At 35.2% G+C, this 10,786-nt stretch overlaps 1 protein-coding gene across 1 annotated transcript in view; it reads left to right on the forward strand.

Annotated features, from left to right (window-relative positions):
• Positions 1-9,198, forward strand: part of tm9sf2 (transmembrane 9 superfamily member 2) — an 18,156-nt gene extending 8,958 nt beyond the window's left edge. The window contains exons 8-17 of the mRNA XM_016441297.1: positions 2,122-2,201; positions 3,315-3,423; positions 4,087-4,219; positions 5,191-5,310; positions 6,332-6,389; positions 6,562-6,721; positions 6,871-7,022; positions 7,176-7,287; positions 7,414-7,585; positions 8,402-9,198. Coding sequence (XP_016296783.1) covers positions 2,122-2,201; positions 3,315-3,423; positions 4,087-4,219; positions 5,191-5,310; positions 6,332-6,389; positions 6,562-6,721; positions 6,871-7,022; positions 7,176-7,287; positions 7,414-7,585; positions 8,402-8,469 — 1,164 coding nt within the window. The 3' untranslated portion in view covers positions 8,470-9,198. The remainder of the gene's footprint in view (positions 1-2,121; positions 2,202-3,314; positions 3,424-4,086; positions 4,220-5,190; positions 5,311-6,331; positions 6,390-6,561; positions 6,722-6,870; positions 7,023-7,175; positions 7,288-7,413; positions 7,586-8,401) is intronic.
• The last annotated feature ends 1,588 nt before the right edge of the window (positions 9,199-10,786 follow it).

Genomic DNA, 10,786 nt, shown 5'->3' on the forward strand with positions numbered 1-10,786 from the left:
ATAATGAATTAAGTTGCTTAAACAACTATAAACAAAACAGCATCATGTATGTATGTATAGTTTAATACAAAGGGCGGAAAGCCAATCACACAGAGTACATTTTTCATTTAAAAACATGAGATGCAGTGGGATGGGGAAAAACCCGCCATAAAGTCTCAAGTTAAACTTGCATTAATTTTACATGGCTTTCTAAACATCTCCTTTGTGCGAGACGCGAGTGCAACCATAATAGATGTCCGTCTAGAAAATGCGTGAAATATGCGTTCTGTGTGAACGGCTTGGTTTCGGTTTTGAAGTAAACAAGATCTTCTTGAACAACGCAGCAGCGCCGCATCTAGTGGCTTCAACTGGATAGGTGAACAAAAACATTATAATGCATCGTCATACACTTACATCGTCATAGCATCTCGTGCGCCGCTGATAAGGCTGCCTCCTTAACGCACACCTAATTCAAAGCGTCATTCAAAGCATAAGATAACATGACTATCTGCGAAAAAAAGTGTATAATGTTTAAAATAATGTTTATAAACCAATAATAATTAAGTTGCTTAAACAACTATAAACAAAACAGCATGATGTATGTATGCATAGTGTAATACAAAGGGCGGAAAGCCAATCACACAGAGTACATTTTTCATTTAAAAACATGAGATGCAGTGGGATGGGGAAAAACCCGCCATAAAGTCTCAAGAGATGTTTTTTCAAAGTTGAACTTGCATTCATTTTATATGGCTTCCGAAACATGCGACACAGAATTTGGTAACAATAAAAAATATAAATAATATGGTGAGAAAACATAAAACATTTCATAGGGCCCTAAAGATGTAATTTTTTGTTAAACTTTTAATACATTGAGGTAAAAATGTATAGTTTCATGATTTTAATTAATTAGACATGCTTTTTAATTAATGCAATTTAATTTAACTATTAAAAAGGAGTCGAGAAAAATTTAATGAAAAAAAAAATGGAATCCAGAAAAATTAAAATGGAAAAAAAACAGAATTTGGAAAAAAATAAAATGGAATTTAGGAAAAAATAAAACGGATTTCATAGGCCCCTAAATATCCCTCAGCCTTGCCGCTCCCCCCAGTTTGGGAACCACTGCTTTATTCTTTTAAATGGATACATTAATCGTGTTTATTATATATTTTTTTATTACAGTGGAAATCAGTTTACTAAATAATGTACACTTGACTGACTGCTTCACTTCCACTTTAAAGGGATATTTCCGTTGTTTATTTATTTTTATTTATACTATTTATAATTTTTGTGCAATTACTTGCCTGTCAGTTGAGTTTGTGGCAAAACATTTTGCAGTGTTTACGTTGTTTATTACTGCATAAAATTTATTAAAATGTGTAATTTCATAAAGTACAAGTTGATTTCAAAATGCACCTACTTTTTTGCATTTTTTGTTTTTCAGTTGAATAAAAGACTATTTTTCCCTATATATTTCATCATTGAGGATTTCTTTAAAAAAGTCAAAAAATCTCATCTCGTCTCGTTCTCATGAACCCTGTCTCGTCTCGTCTCATGGGATAAGTGTCTAGTCACACCCCTAGTAGTTTATATACATAAAAACTTAAATCATTTGCATCTCTTTTCCTCTTCATTTAAATTGAGAAGTGTTGTTCTGTGTTTTTCCACAAGGAGGCGTACTGGTATCATGCCACATGTTTTCTGTAAAGCAGGAGATTTTCCAATTATTGTCTAATAAATTTATAACTCAGTTTTGTGAAATATGCAAAAATACAGTGTTACATGAACTTCAACCAAAGCTTAAGTTCAGCTAAAAGTGTCACTGTTCATCTCATACTAGATGGATGAAAAATAAAATGATCATTACGTTTAAAATTATCATTTGAAAGACTTTGCAATCTAATCATCATCACAAACTATGTAATTGTTAATTTCGCTTTATATGCATGTTGTTATAGACCAAGCCTACAATGCATGAATCAATTGATACAATATGTAAGTGTCTGCTCTGTCCCTCTATCAACCAAGGGCTTTTTTTATTCTGTAAGAGATTGTAGACCCCTGCTGTAAAGTGATTTATTATATCAGTATTTCCGCAGAGCTCTTGGTTTTTGTGGATAACTGCTGGTTTGGTGTTTGCAGGAGGACAAACTGATTCGCTGGGCCTCTAGATGGGATTACATTCTTGAGTCTATGCCGCACACCAACATTCAGTGGTTTAGGTGAGGGCACATATTACACACATATGGCCCTGTCCCAAATGACACACTCAAAGTGGACATGCGTTCTCATATGCATTTGCGAAGCACTATTCATGCATCCTTTGCAGAGCCCACCTTGGTTTGGGCTTTACGGCAAACTAATGTATGACCCATGTGAAGTCCATAAATTAAAATAAATAAATAAATCTTTTCCACCAATATTTAAAATCCATTTATTCCATGAATGGATACCATAGCTTCCAACAACACTATATGAGATAGCGGCGGCATCTTGTGGCTGTCTACAGAACACCCTCAGACGGGGTCCAAAATCACTCGACGAGCAGCAAATGCAAGTAAAAAATTGAGTTGGCGTGTATATGAAACTGATGGTTACCAGCTGGCCAATAACTGAGCATTGATAGTAGCAAAGTTATGCATGACTCTGTTCATTTACACATGAGCAGCTCATGACCCGGTGTGTTCAGTGTCTTGGAATGTGCATTCTAAAACACAGCATGCCAACCATCTTCCCAAATTTGTAATGAGGACCGTTTATAAATCTGTGGTCAACAAATGAGAAGCTATAAGACCTCCCAGTTGTTTTCTGCCGAATACAAAAAAAAGACTATTTATATTAGTTAATATCAGTAATATTCCTGTTGTTTTGTTAAATTAATTTATTGTTATTATTATTCTTATTAAATACTCATTTTCTATAGTTTTTTAATTATATTCATACAGTACTAGTAGCGTAAAAGTAAATAGTATTATTGCTGTAGTAATTTTTATTTATTGTTTTAATTATTAACATTTAAATATAAATATACATTGAATAATAACAATAATTGTTGTTATATTAAATACTCATTTTAAATTTACAGTACAATAGCTTTATTACAATTAATATAGTAATATATTTCTCTATTGGTACATTTTTATTATTTAAGTAATAAAACAAATGTCTTATTTATAATAATAATAATAATATTGATGAAGATGATGATTAATAATCACAAAAGTTGTATTGCAGGGACTGAGATTGTCATTTTGCCCAGGGTTCATAGCCCATGATGTATTTTATCGAATTTGTCCTAAAATGTTTAGCTAAGATGTTCTGTTTTCTGCCGCCAGTATCATGAACTCTTTGGTCATCGTACTCTTCCTCTCGGGGATGGTTGCTATGATTATGCTCCGAACGCTTCATAAAGATATCGCCAGATACAACCAGATGGACTCTGTGGTGAGTTCAGCTTAACTGTCACATGTCACTGTCTGATATATGTGATCAATCCTCTCTTGTGAGCTTATATTTTAACACATACTTATGGTTTAGTACAGCCAAGTTTTGTCTGTCACATAATAGACCATTTTTATGTTTGTATGTGTGTATAAAAGTATAGCAGTGTTTGGTTTGTAAGCTAATGAGCGTAATTTACAGAATGTGTGTTAATGTACTGTATGTCACTTGTGTTTGTGGTCTGGATTGTCTACTGCCAACAATGAGGGTCACACTGATGAGGAGAGACAAGTGCACACACACCCTTGATACGAGTCACCCTAAATACACACTTCGCATTCAGATCTCTTTATATATTGAATATTTGGTCCCTCCAATCCGGGGTTAGAGGTCAGACAGGCTCAGGCGTGATACACACATCTGTTGCTTTTACGTGTTCTCTCTTTCCTGTGTTTCACCGTGGCCCCTCCCCCGTCCTCACACATCATACTCATTAAGGACAGACCGAGAGTGACACAGTGTATCATTGGTCTGAGCAGCAGCCGGCGTCTTTCCTTTGATCTCTGTTAGCTGTAATTGGGCTGTAGACCCAAACCCACGCCTGAACGGGGTTCCGTTAGCTCCTGCTATTGTTAAAGCCTCGCTTTTCCACTCCATCTTTTCCAGGAGGATGCCCAGGAGGAATTTGGCTGGAAGCTTGTTCACGGAGACGTCTTCAGGCCTCCCAGGAAAGGCATGCTGTTGTCTGTGTTCCTGGGGTCTGGGACTCAGATCTTCATCATGACGTTTGTTACTCTCTGTGAGTGTATAGGCAGCTGAGCAATATAGCAAAACAGGAAAATTCAAGCCCTGATTGATAGAAAAAGACCAGTAGCAGATCAAAACATAGTTTTCTTTGTTTGCTTTAGAAAATTGTCTTTAGCATAAAAAAGACAAATATGTCAAATAAATGTACACTACAATTCAAAAGTTTGGGGTCAGACTCAGAAATTGTAAAGATTTTTAAAGAACATTGTATTTTATTCAGCAAGGAAACATTAATTTGATCAAAAGCAACAAGTTTAGAGAACAAGTTTTTTCATCAAATAATCCTGAAAAATTGATTTTCACAAAAATATTAAGCAGCACAAGTGTTTTCGACATTGATGATAGTAAGGAAAGTTTATTGAGCAGCAAATCAGCATATTAGAATGTTTCTGAAGGATCATGTGACACTGATGACTGGAGTAATGATGCTTAAAATTCATCTTTGTATCTTGTACGCACATAGAAATGAGTTGTTTTAACTTATAATAATATTTCACAATGTTACTGTTTTTACTGTATTTTTAATTAATTGGATGCAGCCTTGTTAAATAAAAGAGACCTTTCAACAGCATTAAAAAATCTTACCAACCCAAAACTTTTAACTAGTAGCGAAAATTAGACATAAATAGGCATAAAAAACTATTTAGAAATAGCAGTGTATAGAAAAATGTCAATGTCATGTGAGTGTTGTTGATTCAGAAATGGTGAGAATTGAAAAATCAAGACATCCTTATAAAATGCAGTTTGACCAATATAGTCAGATTTTTGGACATTAATTTTATGGTAAATGTTACCAAAAATACTACTATTTTTACTTACATTAATTTTTGATAGGTGAATCAGTGTGTGAACCTGGACAGTTTTGCATTTGCTACATCTAAAATATGATATGAAGGATTTTGTTGAGTTTTCGATTCTGAACTCATATAACCCTGAACTTGACAACATGTTTTCTCCCTGTAGTTTTTGCCTGTTTGGGTTTCCTGTCACCTGCTAATCGTGGGGCTCTGATGACGTGTGCAGTGGTGCTGTGGGTGCTCCTGGGTACTCCAGCTGGTTATGTGGCTGCCCGCTACTACAAATGTAAGTGCACAGCAGAGGATTGACCTTTGATCTCTTATCCTCCCTTCATTAGGGCTGTCTGCAGTTCGTTAGATTTAATTAGTGTCAGAGGAGCCCTTTACACGAGCAGGCAGGCTACACACCCCTGCTGCTTTTTTGCTTTAGTTGTGTTCTACAGCTCGTGCAGAATACAATGAGAGCTTACTCTTCTTCTATTTACTATGATATCAGTTGTAGATCCATCTGCTGAGCTCTGTTTTAACATTGTTCGTATGACAGAAGTGTAATTGTCCCCTTTGATCTTCTCTGTTTTTCTTTTCTGATTAGAAACTGAATCATAATTGACATTTATGAGTTTACTTTCAATCGTTACAACAACCTTTTTTTTTTGTCGTCCATCAACCACCAGTCTTGATGCACAGGATTGTGGTAAATCCTAGGCAGTAGTATCTCAGTGCCTCATGGCTTCTATGCTTCTCATTGCTTGGCTCACAATAGTGCAACCATCTCACAGAATCAGTCAGAAGAGAGGACATACATTGCATCCCAAATCCTAAATGAGATTACCATTAGTGCTCTAAAAATCTAATAAAATAGTATGTTTAACACAGTATGTAAAATGTGAGAAAAAAAAATCCTTTTTTTAATCCTCTTTGTGTGTATGCGGTATGCATTTTTATCTAATATTATCCACAGGACCTTGTGCAATGGAAGAGGAAATTGTGACTGTTCTCTTTTGACCAAAAAAAAATAATGAAGAATGTGACAGTTTTTAAGTGTTAGAATCTAGAGGTGGTAACTGAAAGAATGCTAATGAGTTTAATGAATTCCAACAACTGCTTTGAAGTCAGTAATAAAAAAACAAAACATTACAAATAATATAACTTTTTTTTAAATATCTCACTGTAGAGTCTGATTCTGATATATTGATGTATTACAACTGTATTACATTGACTGCATTTTCTATTTGTGGTTTAATGTTTTTTTGTATGCTTGTTGAAATGCGAGGTGAACTGGTCTCTCTCTCTCTCTCTCATTCCAGCCTTCGGTGGGGAGAAGTGGAAGACCAATGTTCTGTTGACAGCATTTCTCTGTCCAGGGTGGGTAAATGAAGAAATACATCATTCCTTTGAATTGAAATTTCAGTACATTAAGCAGTTAAACGTAACAGTTAATGGAAGATTTTGACCATTTTGCACTTTGAAATCTTGTGCATTGACGTGTACCTTAAATATGACTTGTTGTGAATAATACATTTACATGCTTTTTCAGAGTGGTGTTTGCTGATTTTTTCGTAATGAATCTGATTTTGTGGGGTGAGGGTTCATCAGCTGCCATGCCCTTTGGCACTCTGGTGGCCATCCTGGCTCTGTGGTTCTGTATCTCAGTGCCCCTCACCTTTATCGGAGCATACTTCGGTTTTAAGAAGAGTGTAAGCTTCCTTTACTTTCAAATTGTTTCGCAAAAGCCTTTTTTTTTTTTTTTTTTTTTTTCTGGGTTTACTTCTGGTGTCAAAAAAATCCAATTATCCATTTCTATTTCTTATAGTTATATATGTGTGTCATTTTGGTTCAATTTCAGGGCATTGAACATCCTGTGCGGACCAATCAGATCCCCAGACAGATTCCAGAGCAGTCCTTCTACACCAAACCTCTTCCTGGCATCGTCATGGGTGGAATCCTGCCATTCGGCTGCATCTTCATCCAGCTGTTCTTCATCCTCAACAGCATTTGGTTAGTGCTGATGATTAACGGTTGCTATGATTCCAGTGATTACAAAAGCAAATTATAAAGTTCAGGTTTAGGGTTCGAACCCAAATGAAATCAAACCTCTTTAAAAGCACTTACAGTTTTATTGAAATATTGTGTAAACCATTGATATTGCAGGTCTCATCAGATGTACTATATGTTTGGCTTCCTCTTCCTGGTCTTCATCATCCTGCTTATCACCTGCTCTGAGGCCACCATCCTCCTCTGCTATTTCCACCTGTGTGCTGAGGTAAGAGTACAGACAGCAAAATCCATATTACATATGCACACGTGTGACAGTATGCATATTTTGGAGAATCGTCTTCTTTGTTTTTTTCTTTTTCTTCATTTGTTTTGTGTATATGCCGTCTCTCAGGACTATCACTGGCAGTGGCGCTCCTTCCTCACCAGCGGATTCACAGCTGTTTATTTCCTGGTCTATGCCATCCATTACTTCTTCTCTAAGCTGCAGATCAGTGGACTCGCCAGCACCATTCTTTACTTCGGCTACACCATGATCATGGCACTCATCTTCTTCCTCTTCACAGGTCTGTATGTGTGTAGAGTTAAGGTGCAGTCACTAGCGAAAGTGCAGCAAAATTTAGTGGGCAAAAGAGGTCCATTGTTAGAAGCACAGCTCACACAGACGTCACTTTCAAACCAAGCAGCTTTCTGTTGGTCAACGCTGCCAATTCATGTGACAAACTTGAAAATGAGTGAAAATCCCAATCATACAAATTCCTATTAGAATGACTGGATTTTGGCACATAATTTTTTTGTAAACTGGAATCATAGAATTTTGTCACACAGTTTCCATGGAAAATTGCACAGCACTTTCAATAGACAAAACTTGAAAATAGCTTTACAGATTATATTAATAGATCATGATATATGTCATTGCCATAATAGAAAATCTTGTGGTACAAGATTTTGGTCATATCATCCACTTCTAAGTATTTTTTGTATTTCCATATATTTCTTTTCCCTGTATTTCAGTTGTAATTATGAAAACATTGCTTATTTTCAGACTTTTTTTTTTTACGGAAAGTGGAAGTATCAATACATTTAAATGAATTAACCAGAATTTATTAAACATTAATGATTCCAGAAAGTTCAAGACCTGTATGTTCTTCAATAAAAACTAGTTATTATTGAGATGGATATAATGGTGGGTAAAATTGTGGGAAGTTTTGATTCCAAACATATGATGTTTGTAGACAATCTTTATGTGCTGTTTTGACTGCAGAAAAACAGTAATGCTTCAGGTTTCATATTCATTAATGCATTTCAGTAATGCTTTCATTTCATATTCATATTGTGTAGTGTTTTAATAATATGGATCTCTTGTGTATTTTTGCCTCCAGGCACAATTGGATTCTTTGCCTGCTTTTGGTTTGTCACCAAGATCTACAGTGTGGTCAAAGTGGATTAAATGAAAGCAATCTCATATGAGACTGAACCCTTCTCTGCCCAATGTGAGGTCCCGTAGGGAGGGACCTGAGCGCTGTTTAACTTTATCTGTTGCCACGGCGACTTCGCTTTACACCAACAACTCTGAATCAACAAATTCCATTTACTTAGCTGCGTGTGTGCATTAGTAGTGCATATTAAACCATTTGTAGAAATCGACACATCTGCTTCTTTAGTTGGAACGGATTACAGCAAACACGCACATTGTCCACTGCGACGAGTAATTAAGATTTGGAGTTTTCCCTTGTAAATATTACTTACTTTTTTCTTTTGCTAACATTGAAATTAAAGGGTAATGCATAAATTAAAAGAAAACTAGCTCCAGTTATTGAATCTTCATGGTGTCAGAAGTATGATTTTTGTAAATAGCTTTTTTTTGCTTAAATGCATCAAAAAAGAAACTAGAGATTAAAAATGGAAAGACTTCGTTATGAGTTGATTTAAGAGTGAAATTTCTTTCCACCATGTTGATACTGTAAAATTACTGCTTGCGAATTCTTGTGTATAACCAGTGGGGGGAATGTCTATTTAACTTTTTGTTTGGTCATTTTTTTTCTTGTTGTTTCTGTTCATGCCTCAACACATTGATTGCCTCATTATCACAGGAAAATCAAGACACAGGGGTACTGGAGTGAAATGATTTTCTGTGTATATATATGCACAGCATTTAAACGTGTGTCCATAAACTACATTAGCTTGGTTGGCCACTCAGTTTTGATTTTGTCTTCTCTGATTTTGAGGTAACGAGATTACAAGAAAAATATTAGAAATAAAACCACCTTGTCTCCAAAACATCAGTTCACTTGTTTTAATGTTTGAAGTTGTTCTCTGTGTTGATGATTTACCTTTGTTCCCTCAAACAATGCTTTTTGTATCTTGCTCTTCCATAATGTCAAACATTTTTATTGTTAAATGACCAGTAAAAGGGTAGCAATCTGTACAAGTACAACCTTGAGACCATCAGCACAACATCTTTATCTATTTCACTTCAGAAAAATTTCTATTTCCAGAAATTATGTAGCTTTTTGTAGCATATAGTTCCAATCTTTTCAGTTCAGAATTTTTACTTAAGTAAAAGGTTGTACTAAGCGAGTCATCCACTCAACAGATTCTATTAAAAACGTTTTAATCAGGAATGCTACTGTGTGCGCTGATTTTTTTGTCAATCGAAACAAATGGAGTCCGACTATCATGGAGTCCTAAAGCCATATAGGTGTGAACAAAATTTCAGCGCGTGCGCAGTGCGTTCAGAAAAGAAGGCCACGGAGAAAATCGCTTTGTCTTGGCTTCATTGGCGAAATTAAATGGATAAACTGTAAATATTGTGTTTAAAATGAAAGTTCTATTTTAACTGTTGCATAATAAGGAATATCACACTCGCAGTCGTCCTGTTTGTTTTGAGTATCATTACAGTTGTGAGTACATGAGCTTTGCTGAATCGCATTTTTCCGTCCAGCACCCACCTGCAGAGGGTCAAGACTGATGTAAGTCACAGAAAAGGTCGAAAATAAACAAACCTTTTGTGTTTAATATAAAAGTGGAAGTAAATAAAAATGCGTTAGAATGACCAGCACGTGTCACTATGTTCAATTAGGATTTGTAGATAGTCAAGGCACTAATTTGCCATGTACATATCCTCCCGAGAACCAGAAATAAAAAGCTTTGTGAATTTAGTATTTGTTCATGTCATTACGTTGTTTAGAGCATTGTTTAGAAAGATAAGTAAAATAACATTTTTGAAAAATTATATTTTATTCATAAGTTATGCTATGTCCTCTGTAGAGGACACCAGGACTCAGTTTTTCTAAAAATAAAGTGACAAGAGTAGACATGAAAAGGCAAAAACAATGGGATTTGTTTTTAAATCACCAATACATTTTTAGGTTTCAGGATTTTTTTATAACTAACTTTAAGGGTGGTTCTCAACTATGTTATAAAACATATAACAAAATGATTTGATATACCATTTTGCATTATGCAATATGTGTGTAAAAATTCCATAAACTGGTTTTCCCATTAAGCACAATGTTATCTATACACTGTATCTAATTTGCATATGAAAGTGCTGTTGGGACAGCATGTTGAAAAAAGAAGTGTAATCATGGGAGTAGTAATTCGCCAGATTTTCATAATAATATCTAATATTTCATAAGAATATTGATATATCATTTTTTTCCCTATTCAATTCTTTTGTCTCCCAAAATGTATAATAAACATGCTTTTAGTCCTGGTGTCCTCTACAGTGGACATGTATGAAATTATGTCCTGTTTCATAACAG

This window comes from Sinocyclocheilus anshuiensis, unplaced genomic scaffold (assembly GCF_001515605.1).
Source record: "Sinocyclocheilus anshuiensis isolate Anshui unplaced genomic scaffold, SAMN03320099.WGS_v1.1 scaffold551, whole genome shotgun sequence".
NCBI classification, from domain to species: Eukaryota; Metazoa; Chordata; class Actinopteri; order Cypriniformes; family Cyprinidae; genus Sinocyclocheilus; species Sinocyclocheilus anshuiensis.